This window comes from Equus asinus, chromosome 13 (assembly GCF_041296235.1).
Source record: "Equus asinus isolate D_3611 breed Donkey chromosome 13, EquAss-T2T_v2, whole genome shotgun sequence".
In the NCBI taxonomy this organism is placed as follows: domain Eukaryota; kingdom Metazoa; phylum Chordata; class Mammalia; order Perissodactyla; family Equidae; genus Equus; species Equus asinus.
In genome coordinates, this window is record NC_091802.1 from 47,817,772 (window position 1) to 47,839,252 (window position 21,481).

Genomic DNA, 21,481 nt, shown 5'->3' on the forward strand with positions numbered 1-21,481 from the left:
TGTCGGATAAGTAACTTGTAAATATTTTTTCCCAATTAACAAAATTTTTTAATGAAAGGTAATTTTAAAAATAATTTAGTAAGAAGAGTGGCATTGTTTTACATTTTGGCAAATCTCTTTTGATGTCTTTAATAAAGACATTATCCTGTAATAAAGGATAACTGGATGCTCGCATCTGCTTCTACATTCGATCCGTTATGGTATCACATGTCATGTAGCTTCAAGACAGCTCATGATGCACCCAAAAGGGAAAAGAACATCTAAATAGTTTGTTTTCATGCACTCTCTAAAAGGTTCTCAGGACTCCCAGGGGTTCGAGAACTGCTCTACCTATAGGGATCAAGGTTGCCTGCCCAGGAAGGGAGAGGTCAAAGATCCTAGGATCAGAAAAGAGGGATGGAACAAGCTTTGCTGAGTTCTGGAGTCTGGGTTAGATGTAAGGCCTCTGAGGGAGCCAAAGTGGGAAGAAAAAGTGGAAGGGCTCCCACCTTAGAAGTAAAAGCTGAGCCCCACTCTCCTAATACCAGGAGACCTTAGGACCAGGAAAAGAATGGCTGCACTAATGCAACCCAACTTCTTGCAGATGCTAAGTGGAACAACTTCTGACTCTTATTTTCAGCTCTAGAAAAGACTATGGGACTGGAGAGAGATTTTAAAATTTTCTTCCTTCGTTCGTTCGCTCATTCATTCGTTTGTTCCTTCCTTCCTTTCCTTTCTTTCTTTCTCTTTCCTTTTCTTTCTTTCCCTTTCTTTTTCTTTCATTCTCTCTCTTTCTTTCTTTCTTCCTTCCTTTCTTCCTCCCTTTCTTCTCTTTCTTCCTTCCTTCTTTTCTTCCTCCCTTCCTTTCTTCTTTCTTTCTTTCTTTTCGATAGGTGTTATAGGCTGAATTGTACCCCCTATTCCCTGCATTCATATGTTCAAGTCCTAACCTCCAGCACCTCAGAATGTGACTATATTTGGAGATAGGGCTTTCAGAGAGGTAATTAAGGTAAAATGAGGTCATTAGGTATGCCCTGATCCAATATGACTGGTTTTATTATAAAAAGAGGAAATTAGAACACAGGTGGCAGAGAGGAGGTCACGTGAAGACACAGGGAGAAGACAACCATCTATAAACCAAGGAAAGAAGCCAGAAGAAATGAACCCTGCTGACACCTTGATCTCAGACTTCTGTCAATTTCTGCTGTTTAAGTCACCCAGTCACTGGTATTTTGTTTCGGCAGCCCTAGTAAATGAGTGCAGTAGGTTACACAGTCACAAAATTCCAGCATGAAGAAGGTATGCAATGTAAAAACTCTCCCATCCCTATCTCCAGCCACCCTGCTCTCCTTCCCAGAGATGATCAATGGTAACAATTCTTGTGTAACATTTCAGATAGATTTTCTAGGTATACAAGTAGTGTGTGTGTGTGTGTGTGTGTTGTGTTTTCTTCTTCCTCTTTTACACAAAGGACTGTGTGGTATATCCAGTGCTCTGCTCTTTGCTTTTTTCTCTTGAATAATGTCTTGTAGATCAGCCCCTGTCAGTACATAAAGAGCTTTTTCGTTCTTTTTCACTTTTACATAATTAGGAATAGATTTTTGATATTTTGAGATTTTATGAAGTACTCAGCCATCTATAGATTAGGTGTTGATGATATTTATGTTTTAGGTTGAGTGGTGGGTTCAGGAAGATGTGTTTTATTACATTCATATTATGCTTCCTAACTTATGATAAGTGGCAAGAAGAAAAAACAAAGCTGGAGGTTGGGGGGAGAGGCGTGTGTGTATGTGCAATTTTAGTTAGGATGACCATTGAAGGCCTTCAAGAGAGGATGACTTTTTTTTTTTTTAAAGATTTTGTTTTTTCCTTTTTCTCCCCAAAGCCCCCCGGTACATAGTAGTATATTCTTCGTTGTGGGTCCTTCTAGTTGTGGCATGTGGGACGCTGCCTCAGCGTGGTTTGATGAGCAGTGCCATGTCCGCGCCCAGGATCCGAACCAACGAAACACTGGGCCGCCTGCAGCGGAGCGCGCGAACTTAACCACTCGGCCATGGGGCCAGCCCCAGAGGATGACTTTTGAGTGATGACATGAAGGAGCAGAGGGAGCTAATCATGTGGTTAGCTGAGACAAGAGCATTCTTAGCAGCGAGTGCAAATGCCCTGTGGCACAAGCATGGAGCTTCATTAGAAGGTTAGTATAGTTATCCAAGTGAAAGATGATGAGGACACTGTCAATAGAGAGGTCTTCTGTCTACCTTGTCTGCCTACTCCATCATTTTCTTAACTCAGCAACTTACGTGTTTCCTTTCATTACACTTTGTAATTATTTTATTTATTTGTTTGCTCAACTCACCAAGGATCCCCCACTATATCATAAGTTTCTTGAGGGTAGGAGGTCCCAGTCTGTCATATTCACCTATGCATCCCCATTTTCCTAGCACTTAGTAGGCACTTAGTAAAAACGTGCTGTTTAATTAAATGAATCACTTTACGTCTTTGATTTCATGGCACTAGCAATTGTGTCTGATCCACATAAAGAGTTTAATAGCTGTTTGTTGAATAAATCACACTTATATGGCAAGCCATTGTAATAAATGAGATGTAGACTTGATCCTTTAGGATAAAGTAAGATTTACTGGTTGATAAAGCTGGAACTGCTCTAGCATGTTCGTCTGTAAATTTGAGTCTAAGTTTGGTAAACTATTAAAGGAGATTGCAATCCCTTTTGGAAGGACATCAGCTGTAACAAGGGAACTAGGAGTCTTCTGAAACCTAGCCTAAGATAAGAGCGGGTCAAAGCGTTCCACTTCCAAGATGCATCAATCAAGGTCAGTGAGCAAGAACATGGCCTGGCCATCCATCACTGGTTCAGAGACCATTAAGGGCTGGTCTTCAAAGGCAGCTGTGACCCTGTACATCTTACTGTGAGCTGTGGATGTTCTGTCTGGATTGTTTGTCATGTTTATGCTGCTTGGCTGCCTTGCCGTGAAGACTGGGGGAGGATACTGCCTCTCACATTCAATTCCTAGAATAGAATCAGGTGATAAATATACAATGAACAAGTCTAATTATATAACGGATAGGAAGGGATGCCTGCCCATATTCAAAAGGGAGACTGTTACCCATTATGGATTTTTCATGGAAGGTTGACAGTTGGTGGCATCTGCATTGCATGAGTGGGATATAGTAAGTGCTTTGCCAAAGGAACATTTCTAGAGGAACCATTCTGAAAAGAGGATGGATAGTAGATATATATATTCCACCAATTTCTCATATGATGTGGAAGTTGTGGTGGTTCTTAAATAAAGGTCTAAGATGCTCCAAGATATATGTTCCAGTTTTAGAACCTCAAAAGACCTTTGAGGTAAGTGTTGAGACCACAGCAATGAACTGAACAATATTAGCGGAACTCAGGCAGACACCTCTGAGGATGTTCAGCACAGCACATGCTCGAGATGAAGGAGGAATCTAAGCTCTTTTGTCATACTTTGGGGCATACGTTACAATCTAATGTTAGCGCCCTCCCAATGAGTGCCAAAACCCAGTGGGTGATTTGGAACTTGAGGTCAAACAAGTACTTGTGATTTAATTGTAACAGGATGGGGAAGTGGGAGACAAGACCTGGCTGAGGAGTTTTAGACGGGTGGGCAGAGTATAGTGCTCACAGAACCCAGAGATCTTCAGGAAGAGTTTGGCTAACTTGTCATCACCAGGGGTCCAAGCTGAAGTCAGAGGAGTCCTGAGCAGTGACCAGAGCTCTGGAAAAGTGAGTTCTGGCAGGTGAGTGAATAAACAACCTGAGAGGGGTCTAGCCACTGGAATTAGTTTCCAGTCACTGCGCTGAGGATTAGGGTGAAGCAAGAGCCAGACAAGGCTTCAGATCTGGCCAGAAGCCACTGATACTTCCTCTCTCTTGTCTCCTAGATCCAAACTGTACCAATGAATTCATTCATTTCATAAATATGGATGAGTGCTGAGGAGCTGTGGATGCAGCAGTGAATGAGGCAGACAAGGTTCCTATTCCCAGAGAGCTCTCAATTCAGGGGGGGCAGGGGCGGAATTTGCTCAAGAAAAGTCTCCCTGAAGATGGGACCTTTCCACTGAGATTTGATGGACAAGTAGGGGTCAGGCGAGGGGGAAAATGGGAGATGGTAAGGCTGAGAAAGGCAGGGACCTTGATCTTTCAGGGCTCTCTGTAAGCCGGGATGAGGAGTTGGCATATTCTCAATGCAATAAGTCACTGAAGGGTTTTAAGCTAAGGTCTGATTTCTATTTTGAAAAGATTATCCTTGCTCCCAAGTGGAGAATGGCTCATAGGCGAATAAAAGTAGAAACAGAAAGGCGCCGGCCCATGGCATAGTGGTGAAGTTTGGCGCGTTCTGCTTCAGCTTCATGGGTTTGGATCCCGGACACTGACCTACATTGCTCCTCAGCCATGCTGTGGCGGCAACATTGAGGCTCTACGTTCATCTGGATACAATAGATGGTGGCTTGTTTTAGGTGGTAAGAGTGGCGGTAGAAAAAAGTGGGCCAATTCAGGATGGGATTTGCAGGTAGAGTCAACAAGATGGCGGAGGGGTCGAGTGTGGCAGTGAGAGGGAGCGAGGGATCAAGGAGAAGTCCTGCATGTTTGCCTTGAGTGACCAGGTGCATTCGCGTGTTCTGCCATGGGGAAGTCGGGGCAGGGGAGAGGAGATTTGCAGGGAATGGTTTGGAGAAGCTAGACCCAGAGTTCTATTTCGGCTGTGCTAAGCTTGAGATGCCAAAGAAGTGGCACCCCATGTGAGCCTGGAGTTCCTGGGAGAGGCCCAGGTTGCAGAGACAGATTTGGGCATCATCGGAACATGGAAGGTATCTAAACCCGTGGGACCAGAGGACGTCCCAAGTACTGTTGATTTGATTTTCTAAATATATCTCAATTTGACCTACAATTAGAATATACAACTATGTACTGGGGGGCTTTGGGGAGAAGAATTTAAAAAAAAGAAGATTGGCAACAGATGTTAGCTCAGGGCCAATCTTAAATATATCCCTGCTTCTCGCTTGCCAGTATGGTCTATTCAAAATTCTAATCAGGTTATGCCACTCCCTGCTTAACACCCTCTAATACCTTGTTCTCAGGATGAACAAGATGAAATCCTTACCTGACCCACGAGTAGGATTGCCATATAAAATACAGGATGCCCGGTTAAATTTGAATTTCAGATAACACATAATTTTTTAGTATAAAGATATCCCATGCAATTATTCATTGCTTATCTGAAATTAAATTCAACCTAGCATCCTGTATTTTTATTTGCTAAATCTGGCAACCCTACCCACAAGGGTTTTGCAAGATCTGACCCCTCACACTGTTTCCTGGCTCGTCTCTCATCAGATATCCCTTGTTCTCTGACTCAGGCTATATTGTTTTTCTTCAGAACCTAGAATAGACCCTGCCCCCTCCCACCTCGGGGCTTTGCACATGCCATTTCCTTTGTGGGAAATGCTTTCCCTTCTCCTGAATCAGCTAATTGCCACTCACCTTTCAGATTTCAGTCTCCACCAATTAGCCCTCTTTCCCTTGTGTTATATGCTCTCCTAGCATAACTTTCCTTCATTGACCATGTATCAAGTTGCAATTACACATTTATTTGTGTGGCTATCTCAGTGTTATATATCTTTTCCACTAAACTATAAAGTGAGAGACCAGATTTATTTTTGCTCACTTTTGTATCCCCTGTGCCTTTCCTTTCATAGGCACTATGAAAGGAAAAAAGGAAGGAACGAAGGGAGGAAGAAAGGAAAGAAAAAAGAGAAAAAGGATGAAAGACAGTGCTAGATTATAGAATAAGTTATATCAGAACCAGAATGAGGAGGAGTGAGGACCAAAGCAGAGACTGGCCCTGTGAACCAGCTCACAGGGAGGGCAGGGAAGGGAGGCAGGCTGAAGACAAAACACCCAGGTCAGCCTAGGAAGAGGGTGACAATATTTTATCCCAATATGCTGGGGATGGGGCTCAGGAAGAGATCTGAGGCTGCTTGAACACTTTCTACCCCTGAACACTGTTAGGTCTGGCTAATGGGGGTGGGTACCCATGAACTTCTTTGTGGAATTGCTGCCTTAGGGAAAGCTCAAGTAGGTCTGGGCTAGACCCATGTTCAGCGATGTGGGAATTGTTCCCCTCCATGCCCACGTCCCCAGGTGCTCAGTTTGCAAGATTAGCATGAACAAATATGAGGGTGTGTGCAGATTAACGACAATCAATGCAACTGGGCCCCTGCTTCTCAACTAGCCCTCAAATAAATAGGTTCTATTCTTAACCTAAACTTCTAGTTGACTACTTTTTGGGGGATAAATATAGATTTATAAATTGCTCATATTTTGTCTTAGTAATGAAGTGAGTAGGAAAGAAGCAAGATAGTTGGTGCTATTGCACAAACCTCTCCACTTCTCTGCTAAACATTTTTATGGCTGTCTTCATGGCAAATGTTAGCTATACCTAGATTTTTAAAATCTAAATTTTAATATTTGGAAGTAAAAAGAATGACAATTTATATTTAGAACTTTGCAGTTTACATAGTGTTTTCATATCAGGAAATTATTTTTTATGGAATTAAATGAGACAATTCTAGTAAAATTAAATCATTATCTCAAAAAAAAAATAGATGACTTCTTCCCTGAAGTATATCTAATTAGAATCTATAAATGTTATTAAAAATGTGTACATGTACACAGGGAATCCCCAAATTCTAGAAGAGCTGTGTTCCTAAAGCTAGTTTGAGACTTGGTTATTTTGAACTCAGACCATATTTCCTCATGCCGCTCAGGGAGACCAGGTTCTCCCTTGGACCAATACATCAGTGCAACTGAAGAGCCGTCAATATCACCTCTGTGTTAGCATTCAAAACCCCAGTGACCATGGTTCAGTAGGAAGACATTTTCAGAGTTCTAGCATGGGACATCAGAAAGACGTCTTTATCTGCTGGAACCTAGACAGGGTTGATGGTTTCCACCATACGGGTCGGGTATGGGGAGATGAGTTTGAGGGTAGGTGTTGGAGATCCAGTGGCAGGCATTATGACGACTGGGACCAGGGTTAAGGAGCCATTGTGTGTCCACCAAAAAGCTAACAGAAATAACCAACGAATATAGTAAAGTTGCAGGGTACAAAATCAACATACAAAAATCAGTTGCATTTCTACACTAACAATGAACTAGCAGAAATAGAAATCAAGAGTATGATCCCATTTACAATTGCAACAAAAAGAATAAAAGACCTAGGAATAAATTTAACCAAGGAGGTGAAAGACCTATACACTGAAAACTATAAGACATTATTGAGAGAAATTGAAGAAGACATAAACAAATGGAAAGATATTCCATGCTCGTGGATTGGAGGAATAAACATAGTTAAAATGTCCATATTACCTAAAGCAGTGTACAGATTCAATACAATCCCAATCAGAATCCCAATGACATTCTTCACGGAAACAGAAGAAAGAATCCAAAAATTTACATGGAACAACAAAAGACCCCGAATAGCCAAAGGAATCCTGAGAAAAAAGAACACAGCTGGAGGAATCACACTCCCTGACTTCAAAATATACTACAAAGCTGTAGTAATCAAAACAGCGTGGTACTGGCACAAAAACAGACACACAGATCAATGGAACAGAATTGAAAGCTCAGAAATAAAACCACACATCTATGGAGAGCTAATCTTCGACAAAGGAGCCAAAAACAAGGGGCCGGCCTTGTGGCGCATGGTTAAGTTCGCACGGCGGCCCGGGGTTCGCCGGTTCGGATCCTAGTTGCAGACATGGCACGCTTGGCAAGCCATGCTGTGGTAGTAGGCATCCCACATACAAGGTAGAGGAAGATGGGCACGGATGTTAGCTCAGGGCCAGTCTTCCTCAGCAAAAAGAGGAGGATTGGCAGCAGTTAGCTCAGGGCTAATCTTCCTCAAAAAAAAAAAAAAAAAAAAAGAGCCAAAAGCATACAATGGAGAAAGGAAAGTCTCTTTGATGGAGAAATGAAACTCTTAAATGGTGTTGGGAAAACTGGAGAGCCACATGCAAAAGAATAAAAGTTGACCATTATCTTACACCATACACAAAAATTAACTCAAAATGGATTAAAGACTTGACGGTAAGACGTGAAACCATAAAACCCCTAGAAGAAAATGTAGGCAGTACACTCTTTGACATTGGTCTTAGCAGCGTCTTTTCAAATACCGTGTCTCCTCAGGCAAGAGAAACAAAAGAAAAAGTAAACAAATGGGACTACATCAAACTAAAAAGCTTCTGCCAGGCAAAGGAAACCATGAACAAAATGAAAAGACAACCCACTAACTGGGAAAAAATATTCACAAATCATATATCCGAGAAGGGGTTAATTTCCAAAATATATAAAGACCTCATACAACTCAACAACAAAAAAACAAAAAACCTGATCAAAATATGGGCAGAGAAAATGAATAGACATTCTTGCAAAGAAGATATACAGATGGCCAACAGACACATGAAAAAATGTTCAGCATCATTATCAGGGGAATGCAAATCCAGACTACAATGAGATATCACCTCACTCCCATCAGAATGGCTTTAATTAACAAGACAAGCAAATATTGGAGAGGATGTGGAGAAAAGGGAACCTTCATACACTGCTGGTGGGAATGCAAACTGGTGCGGCCACTAAGGAAAACAGTATGGAGATTTCTCAAAAAATTAAAAATAGAAATACCATATGATCCAGTTATTCCACTACTGGGTATTTACCCAAAGAACAGGAAATTAACAACTCAAAAGGATGTATGCACCCCTATGTTCATTGCGGCATTATTCACAATAGACAAAATGTGGAAGCAACACAAGTGCCCATCAACGGATGAAGGGGTTAAAAAAGATGTGGCATATATATATATATATACACAACAGGATACTACTCAGCCATAAAAAAGACAAATTGTGCCATTCGTGATAACATAGATGCACCTTTAGGGTATTATGCTGAGTGAAGTAAGTCAAACAAATACCGTATGATTTCACTCATATGCGGAAGACAAACAAACACATAGACAAGGAGAATAGATTAGTGGTTACCAGAGGGGAGTGGGGTGGGGGAAGGATGGAAGGGGTAAAGGGGCACACATGTATGGCGATGGATAAAAACCGGACTCTTGGTGGTGAGCATGATGCAGTCTATGCAGAAACTGAACTATTGTAATGTACACCTGAAATTTACACAATGTTGTAAGCCACATGACCCCAATTAAAAAAAAAAGAGGAGCCATTGTATGTACAGTCACTAATAACTCAGGTGTTTGAGCTGAAGACCATCTTTTAGAGAAAAGTAAAATAGCAAATGCCTCCGAATGAGAGAAAGAAGAACAGCGTGTGAAATCTTCAGGGTCCCCTTACAGGTTCCAGTGCTCCTCCCGGCAAGAAAGACACTCAGATTGTCCCCTCAGGAGACTTTGAGATAGTCTACTTTTTAATCCATCTTTCATTGGTTTTCATTTGAAGAATCAGGGAAGCTGCAGTGGGGAGGGGAAGCAGAGGAACTCAACAGAACACATAAAATAATTGATTCGTCTTTGGATCTAGATTTGAAGAGGCTCGTGTTTAAGATAAATATGCGTCTTTGGGTACATTTGATTTAATCTCATTTAAAAGGAATCACTGAAGAGTTTTAGCTGAGGCAGTGGTATTGCTTAGCAAATCCAACTAACAGAATTTGGCCTTTCTGGTTAAACTTCTGTGTATTAATCAGATCTGTCTCAAGAGCCATTCATCAGATGTATGTCAATTATTTCTCAACAAAACTGGAAAAAACAAAAAAAACAAACAAGAGCCATTCATGAGGTTGGGGATGGTGTCTATTATGCTAAAGAGCTTTTTCACTTGGATGTAAATTAGACCCAGCATATCACAAAAAAGAGAAGTTTTTGACATTTTTATATCTGACAATAACAGGTCATGTTGCTCAAAAGAATCTGAATATAACACAATATTGACCCACTAGATAATCTGAATTAGTCAGTTTTTGTTTTTGTTTTTTTAATGATCCAAGTATGCTCATTTAATTTTCCTTACAGGAGTAAAACATAATTATTTTACAACTTGCATGCATGAAAATGAAGCAGGTTTGGCAGGTCTGACTTCCTCCGTACAGTTCTTTTCAAGCAGAAATGTGTTTCACCTTATTCTTGAAGCATCATTCTTTCTACTTGGGATGTTGTTAATGTTTGTTGGAATCCTAGAAAGGGACCAAAAAGTTACATTTCTTATGTTTGTCTCCTTTGGCAAACTTGTTTCTAGAAAGGAGTTTTACCTTACTTCCCAACTGCCATTGAATGGAAGAGAGTCGCTCAAAATAAAAGGAGCTTCATGTAATGATGGTGCTCTGGGGGATGGCCACCCTCTCTGGCCTTCTCAAGAGCTACCCGCTCTTTCTCAAGGAGCTTCCGTTTCAATTTGCCTTTACCTTCTCCCTCTTTTTCTTGTGATTCTTCAGCAGCAGCTTCCACCACCAACTGGCAATCTTATTTTTACATACTTGCCCTTGAGATGTACGCCACCTGTTATTACTTGTGATGTAGTTACACCTGAAGAAATGAAGGCTCAGAAAGACGAAGTGATTTACCCAACATCACAACACACAGGAGACTATGTATGTTTATCAGCTAATCAGATTTTCCCCTCATAAAACAAGTTTTTAAAATGTCTGGTAATGCAGTAACATGAATGAACCTTGAAAACATTATGCTAAGTGATACAAGCCAGACACAAAAGGTCAAATATCGTATGATTCCATTTATGTGAAATGTCTAGAATAGGCAAATTCATAGAGACCGAAAGAAGAATAGAGGTGATGGGGCTGGAGGGAGGAGTGGGGAGTTATTGTTTAATGGGTACGGAGCTTCCGTTTGGGATGGTGAAAAAGTTCTGGAAGTGGATAGTGGTGATGGTTGCGCAACATTGTGAATAAACTTCACACCACTGAATTGTACACTTAAAAATAATTAAAATGGTAAATTTTATGTTATGTATATTTTGCTGCAACAAGAAAACAGCCAAAAAAGTATTTAAGAGCTGTGATGAGTATATTATAGCAGATAGAAAAATTGATATGGCTATTTGCCTCAGTGAAATATTTTCTTCGTTTTTAAAAGTAAGGGTTTTGGGGGGTGGGGCCAGGGGCGGGGCTATAAAGGGGTAGTGTGAGAGAGTTGCAGTAATGGAACAGTTCTGTATCTTGAATGTGTTATGTGGAACTACACAGATGATAAAATGGCAAAGTGCTACACACACATGCACACACACACCAGTGCACGTAAAACTAGTGAAATCTGTATAAGCTTTATGGATTGTACCAGTGTCAATTTCTTGATTGGGATATTTTGATATTATACAACCTGTTATCATTGTGGGAGGCTGGGTGAAGGGTGTATATACTGTCCGTGTACATTTCTTTGTAACTTCCTGTGAATCCATAATTATTTCAAAATAAAAAGTTAACACAGGCACACAACGACAACAAATAGTAAAGACTGCAGTCAAATTCTAAACTAACTTGAGGGTAAATTTTATACCTTGTCCTTGTTATATGTGAGAAATGATCATTCTCCTTGAGGAGAATTCTCCATTTCTTAGGAATGCCTCTCACACAGCTCAAGAGAGGATGACGCACAGACTGTTACCGGCCCTTTTTGGAACACACGTGAAATCTATCACCACATTCTTTCCAAGAAGACTTAGGAAGGACTCTGCTCTGTCCTTAGCAAGGTTCTGTTAGAATCAGGAAATCACTGTTTCTAAAATAACAGTGAGCTCGAGTTCTTACTTTGATTCTCTTTTGGTTAAAAACAAACAGAAAAACTTGTTGGCACTTATATGGTGGTTTTCATGAAACCCTAGACTAAAGATGCATTCCATCTTATCACTGAAAGTGTGAGAACAAAATGGCTTAGAATTGATGTTTGTTTATTCAGTTAAACGCAGTTCCTCGTGCTTTTGTTTCTGCAGCACAGCAAGCTGGAGAAGGCACTGAACGTCTAAATAAATCAGAGAACTTCTTTGTCTTGGCTTGCCCTTCATCACATGAACACCCCAAAAGAGGGTATTAACACATTAAACCAACAAGGACTTATGTGGGAATTGAATTCTAGCAATTGCTTAACAAGTTGAGAACAGTGACCTTTTAAAACTGCAGATACTTGTTTAAAAAGACATATGTTGTCACTCATACATTGTCAGTGGAATTGTAAATTGGTACAATTTTCTTTGGAGGAGATGTTGGCAGTAAATACCCAAAGTCATAAAAATATTCATATCCTTTGGCCTAGTAATTCAATTTCTGGGAATTTATCCAAGAAAAATAATTAAAAAGAAGACATAAACTATGGTATAAAGATGTTCCTAACAACACTCCATATAATAACAAAATCCAGAAAATAACCCAAATGCTAAATACTAAAAGAATGTCTAAATAAATTAAGGATTTCCAGCGCTATGGAACATTACACAGCTATGAAAAATGACAAAATGCTATGTACCAAATGTAAAGGTGTTTATAAAACAGTTCAAAATCCTTGAAACATTTTATAGAGAGATATGCACCTATGACTTATCTTCCACAGAAGAAAGAGTAAATTCTGAAGTACTTAATGAAGTTGAAAAGAAAGTTCACATCCTTGGGTCTGCATAACAGATTTTAACAAAATGCAAAGAAGTAGAATAACTCTCAGATGAGAGTGGCAAAATTCAAACCTGTGGAAATATTTCTAAATTTTCAAGTTGTGTTCTGAGAAGAGGCACAACACACATTCATGCTGATGACTGACTTTAAGATCAGACTGCACTCAGACAGCAGCAAGATCTGTGGAATGCTCTGAATGTAATCACTTGTGTCCTGAAGGTCACAAAATGATTCTCAAGTGTTGCTAATGAGCAGTAAACTGCCAGTATCTTGCATATAGAGTCCCCTGGGAGCAGGAAAGTTATTTTGGAATAAGATTTTTAGAAAATCACAAAGGTCCAGATCTGGCTGCCTTCAAACACCCTTGAGTGACAGAGTGGCCAGATTGCCCTTCTGTAAGTTAAAGGAAGGGAAATGACAATCCCTGGTCTTCTGTGTCTGCCTTTAGTGCAGGTAGCTGGTACTTCTAGTTAAACATAATTATCCCCTAAATTCCAGGTGTTTAGTAATGTTGCTATACTGAATGGCCGGATTCAGTAGGATCTGAGGCCACAACCAGTTTTTTTGGCTACATATTAGTTCAAGTCCTCAATGTTGGGACCAGGGCAGAAGCATCAAGGCAAAGTCCCGGGCTGTTTCCAATTTTCCCAGGAGCAGGAGAAATAGTTAAACTTGACTTGGATGGGATATTCTACAAGGTTGCATGCTACAGAAAAGGGAGAATTTATGAGAGCATGGAATATGAAGGGGCTAATAATTAAGCAGAGAAAGCCAATACAATAAACTTGAAAACGGGGCTTGCCTGGATCAACCACGTGGAGTTAAACACACTCACACTCACACGCACGTGAATGCACATGTACACACAGGTTGATTGTTCCAAAGCCGTTGAGGCTTCAGGTTTGAGAGTAACATTTTCACATGGAGCTGGAGAAAGAACACCTGATTTATCCTGAACTTGAGAGGCTAAGGTACAGTTGGAGGCTGGAGGCAAAACACCCCGAGTGCAACGTACTGAAGGAAATGGGAAATTTTAGAGAAGAATGTGGGTGTTCAGAAGTCTAACAGTAACTCTCAGATGAGGTGACACCATAATTAAACACAGTCCTGGGAAATGGGAGGTGTTACAAACCTCTCTATATTTAATGTTAGGCATCCAAACATCTAACAACCTATGTAGCTCAGCCCCAAGAATAAACAGCCAGCCTGGCTGTACCCGAGTTTGCTAGCCGAAAGTCAGCCCACAGCTCTATGTGGGAAGTCTGTGTGTTTTGAAGAGAGAATTGCCGGCACGGGGGGAGTAGTAACGCTGAAGTTGGAGCTACAAAAGCAAGCATGTGTTAGTTAATTGGATGTGTGCTACATGATTTGGGGGAAATTTTCAGTGCAGAAAGCCTAGTCATGGGGCACTGTTATATGAAGCTGTGGCCTGATGGAATCAGAGATTAACACACAAGATGAGGATGTTAACGTCATTTCAGGGTTGAAAAGGAGGGCATGGAGCAAGAGAGGTTTTGCTGCTGAAGGTCCGAGCAGATTATTGGACAAGGGGCAGTAAAGTACTTCTGTCCTCACTCTACTCATCCCCAGAGGACCCTTTTGTGAACAACAGGAACTACCTGAGATGCAGACGCCACATCAGAATGATTTCAGCTCACCCTAGACTGGCTTACCCTGCAATGGAGAGAATTTGTGTTCCACTGGGATGGTGTTCCTACAGGCTCCCGCAGGTGATTTTTCTTGGTTACCACTCAGATTGTACCCTCACGTTTGATGAGGGGGAACCAAGTACCCGTTAGATGGATGGATGAGTCTGTGTGTGATCCCACTGGGTTATAGATTCACCTTGGCTATTTTTGGCTGGATGGTTAGAGCTGGCACCCAGGCGTTTCCTACAAAGGGCCCTGGCCCTGAAGGCACCATATGCCTCTTAGCAGGCCGGGCTTCCTCGCACACAGGTCCCAAGAACTGGGTCTAAGTATCGGCCATTGGCTTGTTCCTTCTTCCTTGATAGCTTCTTTCCCATCAACTCACAAGTTCACGATTGCCAACATTCCCCTGAGAATGGCTGAGAAAGAGAGAGATGAAGCTACACTTGGAAAGAAGATTGCTTTGAACTTTATTTACAATAGAATGTAAGAAAAAGTAAGTTATTAACAATAATAAATAACTGCGGAAAAAACACAAAACAGCCATAAAATGACACAGAAGGATGGCGTGTGTGAGGAGCAACTTTTGTTTGCTTTGCTTGTAGTCTGTAACACTGTGCATTCCAAAACTTGGTCCTTCAGCAGTGGCAGTGGTATACTGACTAATTTGACCAACCAAGATCCCAACCTGAAATGTAAACACTAAAAATTACAGTTGAAGCTACATATAAGAGGCATAGGTATAACGCCAACTCAAAGAACCTCTTCTTGGTGATACATAGAAACTGACGGGAGACTTGCAATTCATCAGACATGCTTTCACTTTAAAGCAAAAACATTGAGGCTTATCCTAAAGCATTTTTAACTTAACAACAGAATTACAGTTAATAACGGCATCAGAAATGTTCTCAACATATTCACATTCTCTTAATGCACTAACTCCTAAAAAGCTCGAACACTTACATTTCAAAAGCAAACAGATTGTACAGTCAGTAGAACACAGAACCTGCTGTTTTGCCTCTGCATGCCAATGCTGTGCTCTCGTGTAACACTTCAATTTCAGCAAGAACGAACAGTTTTAAATAGTCTATTTAAGATCAATTGCAGTCACTGGACAGATTTTTTTTTTTTTAATTTCAAGAACTATGGCTCAGATGGCAGACTGTCACCTAGCCTATTGAGTCAGATGATCAGGAAGGGACTAAAATGATTTAGACAATTCCTCTCTGTTGGATTATCTGAGTACACATTATATAGAGAGTAAATTACACTCTGGCCCTTCTGAAAAGTAAAATTCCTATTGATCTAAGACAGCCAGTGACCTTGTTGTCTCTGAGCCATGAAGAGATGCCAAGGAAAGTAGAATTCAAAAATATGCATAAATACATTAGCCTTGAAATCTTCCCAGAAAAATGATTTCTTGAGAAGTGTCAGATTCTATTCTCTTAGGTCACTGTTTATCTCAGCGTCTTGAAAGAAAACCACACAATTACTTTTGGGGGTCTTGTGTTTTCTAATTGTCTGCATTATACACCCAGAACTGTGCTACTTAAGAGATTTATTTTCACAACCTAAAACATGGCTAATAAATACCTCCAAATAAGTTAAAGCCATTTTCCCCTCACACAGATACAAAACCATAGCAGAAGGGTTTATAAATTAGTTCATCAATGAACTCACATTGTTTCCATTGTAACAGTGGCAACTGAAAAATGTCACGACCTCCTTTGTTGTCATGCTTTTCCTTTGATTTGTCTTATTACAGTCCAAAAGTAGGAAAAAGAAATGATCTTCAGAGCTGGCTTCTGACAAAGTTTATGCGGTAAAGACACTGAGACCCTCTTATCCTGGGAAAGCACAGCCAAAGCAACAATGCTGTACTACTGCCAAAGAAAAGCCCAGGGGATCTGAAAGCCCCCCAAAGTCATGAAACTGACAGTCATTTTGATGGTCTCCAGTAACCCTGGAGATGAAGATGGTGCAAACATATGTGTTACTCTGTGGATCATTTATTCTAATTTGGCTACCAGAGACTTAACCTGGTGGTGTCTGATTCACTCTAGTACTATATTTATATATATACAGCTATAATACAATTTTGGTGAACATAGTTGAAAGTTTCCACATTGCAGACAGAGGCACTGAGTTAAAGATTCTATTTTTCCCCAAACATGCTTAATGAATTCAAGTATCTGCTTTTGTTTTTTTTTCTTCTAAGTTTCCATCATGCAGCCATTTAATTTCCATCCTAATAGGAATGATTAATGTTTTCTATACACATTCATCGCAGGCTTGTATCCCACAATAAAGAAATTCATGTATGAAGAATGAAATGACACTTGAAAATCAAGATAGATAAAATATTGAAGTCATTTATGCCTTGTGATGACTAGATTAAATAGTCAAACAGCTAAAGGAATATAAGCACCCCCTCCCTTTTTTTTTTAAATGCACACAAACCACACGTAGACAGAAAAACTGAACATATGTTAAGAGCACACAGTTTTGTTGGCTAAGAATCATGCTATGATCGGCAGCTTCGCAATGGATGTCTGTGGTATTGTACTGGCTATAAGAAGAAAGAAAAGTCAAAGAAGGAAATCAGAAGTTAGGTTTCCAAAGCATACAGAATTGCCGACCTTGACAGCAGAAGCTACTTTACAAAAGGGGAAAATAGCAATAGTATTAATGGAAAAACTAGGTGCCAGATGTGTTAACAACCTGCACAAAATAAATCTGTTCCAGGCAGAAATAATGATCCCACCCCATCCTGATTTCAGCTTGTAAATGGTAAGGAAATACATACATAAATATGTCAGTGTCTTCTGGAAGTAGAATTTTGCTTTCTGAAGCCAAACATTCTCTTTAAGTACTACTGTGTGGAGAGGGAGCCATTGAGAAGTCCAAGGGGTCTGATGAAAGATTAAGTTTTCCCACAAGCGACAATCATGCTACCATACCATGCAAAGAAGATGTCTTACCACAATGTGATCATTCCTAGGGAAGAGATGCACTGTTGAGCTAAGCTATTTGCAACTGGTTTCCTTTGAGTTCTGGGTTTACTTACTAATTTCTAAAGCTAAATGCCAACCTATAGATAAAGAAATGATCTTGACAGTCTGACGTATGACTTAGAACACTTGGTGCCGGGCTCACGGCACCAGCGCCTGCACCTTGGGAGAGTTTAGCAACTCGAAAGACACTATGCAGAGTGCTGAACACAGAGAGAAGCAGGCAGGGTCCACCGGCAAAGGCCGCGTAAGAGAAGGAGAATATGCTCCTTGGTCTATGTTGTTTCCTTTGGAATCTGTGTTTTGGGAAGGTCCCTTTCCTGAGGTTGGAGGTTACGGTCAGGAAGGCTAGCTGGGGCCTTGGAGTTGCCCAATTACCTTGTTCTCTTCCTCTCTTGGAGGACAAAAGGAAACGCTAGATTCTGCTTGCCCTTCCTTCTGCGTTTAAAGGCAGTGAGGTGCGAAGGTGGCAGGCTTTTCTCTTTAGATCAAAGGAGAGTTCTCTTTCTGCCACTTTGGTGAATGGTCTTGCCTCCCGTCAACCTTGATTCTAATCTTGCATTACCACTACTTGCAGTAAAGAAAGCTAGAGGGGCATCTTTTCTCTCTCCTCCTTTTTACTCTGCAAATACGAGTCAGCAATTCTGCTCCTCCTTTCCTCCCACTTGGCAGGATTTACTCGGCTTCTGTGACATTCCCAACATTTGGATTTCAAGTAAGGAGCAAGAGAAGGACAGTCTTTTCTAAGGTCTGGTGATGGGCAGTCCGTTCCAGGGAAGTCTGGATGTTATTAACAGTAAACCCAGGAGGAGGATGGGAGACAATTCTCTTTTCGGGTTCCGGAACCAGACATTCCGAAGGTGTGAAAGTCCAGTTAGCTCACTCTACCCTTGAACTTCTTTGAATGGGCAAATAGTCAATGAATTCTACTCAATTAATTGCAAATTCTGAAATCCTAATGGATGATGGAAGCTGACAAGTCAACGTTTGTTGATACCTGTAGAGAAAACAGATGTTTGCCTCACAGGGCCTCTTGGCTCCTGAACCAAACCATTCCAAAATCAGTCAGTTATGGTCACATTCATCCATGCAATTCTGAAGATTTCTGAGGCCACAAGGGCACAAAGGGGAAAGTCATTAAAAGACAGAAACAAGTGGAATCTTTATTAAATTCTGTGAAAGGTATAAATAAGTTATCCTTAATTGCACTTGGAGCCTCTATAGGTTGATAATTAAAATTTTCAAAAAATTTAAAGTGTGTGTTAGGCCCCAGATCCTGAGTCAGACTAACCAAAATAGGAACCTCAGCAACTCCCAGTATTCAAGTATTGGTGATGAGCAGTTCAAAATTTAACAGTTAGGTGTGGTATGCCTGAGAGTATTTTTGAGAATTTCAGGTTTGATGGGAGGAAATTGACTTCACTATTTTACCACACTTTGGAACACAGAGGTGCAAAGTTTTCATTTATTTACCCTTGAAGTCCATACAACCTCACCAAATGCCCAATAACAAGGCTTCCTCCCTGGCTTCCAGATGCGGCCACAGAAGATTCCTTCCGTCCTTTGCAAGACGTACATTTTACATCTAACGCGATGCTGTGTGGCATACCTAGGGAATCATATTATATGTGAAATTAACCACATGCACACTCAGACATGTTTGAGTGACAAAGCAGTCTCTTTCTATATCAGAAGATTAAAAAAAAATAATAACCCCAAAATGAAAATATAAAACCCTTTGAAATATTCACATGAAGTTATTCTGACTTGGGTCGACATGGCTTATCTGAGGAGTGGACGCCAGGTAAATTCAGGGTGGCTTTTTTCTCAAGGTCTGGAAGTGTGAGAGTTTCCGGGGCAGATTTTTTCCTGGGTCGATCTCTGGGAACTGAGAGAAATTCTGGCGCGTCTGTGGAGAGAGGTGTGGACGGAGCACTAGCAGGGGCGCTGCGGACAGAAGAAGGCAGCAGGGGGATGCTCGAGATAGAAATTGCAGGTGGGAAAACGCCAATTTTCTTGTTGGTGGCTTCCTGAGTGGCTCGTTCAAATTCTCGGACTTCATCCATTGTCATGTCTTCAAGGAAAAAAAATAGAAAGAAAAATGAGCAGGTATTTAGAAGAGGCGCAAATGGATTCATCTCTATGCCTGTTTTTAAAAGAACTATAGAAACCCTACCATAAAGGGGCCTCTCCAGATTATATATCCAGATTATCATGGAAATGCTAAACACTAATTTTTTTTTTTACTGAGGCAAAACTCTGAAAAAATATTCCTTTATGAATATCCATCCAAGATTTTCCAAAGCATTTATCAGTGAATATTTTAAGTATTCTGAATAAGACCTTGTCAGGAGAGTACAGAACCAGACTGGAGAATGTGTGTATGGGTGTGCATCGTGAGTATGGTATGGTATATGGAGCTATTATTAGACCTGGCCATCTTTTCTATAAGGGGAAGGTAATTAAAGCAATCAGTCACCTCAAATGACTCATATTATTGTCTACTTTAGATGAAGAGAATACAAGTATACTTTTATACGGTAAACAGGCAAGTCATCAGAATTTCTCACCATGCTAACTTCTAATTCAATAAATATACCTATTGCATTCTAAGGTTACTTGTTTCCTGAGTGTGTATCCATCCTGAGATTGTTTAAATGCTGTGCCTTAATTAATTCAGCTTAAAAAACAAATAAGATAACAAACCCTGCCAATTATCCCCAAACCAAGAAAATAAAACCATTTCTCAAGGAAATATAAAAGAAAAAGAATAGAGAACCAATCGAGAGGATCATTTAATGAGTGATAATTTTATTTAAAAGAAAAAAAGCAGGGGCCAGCCTGGTGGCACAGCGGTTAAGTTCGCATGTTCCGCTTTGGCTGCCCGGGGTTTGCCGGTTGGGACCTCAGGTGCGGACATGGCACTGCTTGGCAAGCCATGCGGTGGTAGGCGTCCCACATATTAAAAAAAAAAAGGAAAGGAAGATGGGTATGGATGTTAGTTCAGGGCCAGTCTTCCTCAGCAAAAAAAAAAAAAAAAAAAAAAAGGGGATTGGCAGCAGATGTTAGCTCAGGGCTAATCTTCCTCAAAAAAAAAAGAAAAGAAAAGAAAAGAAAAAAGCATGATTTAGCTTTCAAGAAATAAATTCAGTGACACTTCCTTTAACAGGCATTGTCAGATCGTGTCGATTTTCCAAATACCTGAAATGTCCTTATTAAGTAAGAAAGTAAAAAAAAAAAACCTCTTTTAAATGCAAATCTTTCTCTCTTGTATTTAATGTATTATATGCACTTACTACCTTTTAGACATACTATACTGAAAGTACATCCCTGTGCTACAATACCATACAGATGACTTCTTTCTTGGGGCCGATTTGCTTTTTATAGCTTGAAATCTCTTCTCTCATTCTCAGGAACTCCGTTATTATCATGATTACTATTGTTTTGGTTATTACTAATGACTCTTAGTCTGGCTGTCCCTGGTGCCATTTTTATTTGCTGGTAACAGGGAAAACAGATAACTGGGCTTATTAGAAAAAGCACTGGGCGAAGGCGTAAGGGCTTGTCCTTCTTTGAGTAAAGATGAAATGTGCTGCCCATGGGTTTCCCACGTCTGCTCTATCTTCCCAGAGACCCATTTGTCACTCCTGTCCTCTCCCATGAACTCACTAGTGGAATCTTCATTAGATGATATGGCATAAACCAGCACGAAACAATACAGCCACTTTGGAAACATAAACCGTGGAATGAATATTCATAACATAGTATTAATCATTAGGTTATATATATATATATATATATATATATATATATTAGGTTTTGTAAATATATATATAATATGTATATATATTAGGTCATATCGTAACACACGAGCAAACCAGAAATATTTTTCAAAAAACAAAATCCTTAAGAGGATTTCCTGGGAACAATTATTAAAATTTTCTGAAAGGGAAGAGTTTTTACGAAGAAAATAAAAAATCTTAACTGTGTTGATATAATATAAAATTCAGAATATTAAAAAGTTATACACGTAAACTTGCCACTTTAAAAAAAATACTAAGACAATTAAACAAGCTAAGAAATGAGATTAAGTTTTAAAAAAAGATGTATTTCAAAATAAAATTGAGACTCTCAGAAAAATTCCAGTGAACAAGGGT

General features: G+C 40.2%; 1 protein-coding gene across 1 annotated transcript in view; it reads right to left on the reverse strand.

Moving 5' to 3' along the window:
- Nucleotides 1-16,428: 16,428 nt before the first annotated feature.
- PITPNC1 (phosphatidylinositol transfer protein cytoplasmic 1) overlaps nt 16,429-21,481 on the reverse strand; it is a 232,988-nt gene continuing 227,935 nt past the window's right edge. Inside the window, exon 10 of the mRNA XM_070482114.1 lies at nt 16,429-19,398. Coding sequence (XP_070338215.1) covers nt 19,393-19,398 — 6 coding nt within the window. The 3' untranslated portion in view covers nt 16,429-19,392. The remainder of the gene's footprint in view (nt 19,399-21,481) is intronic.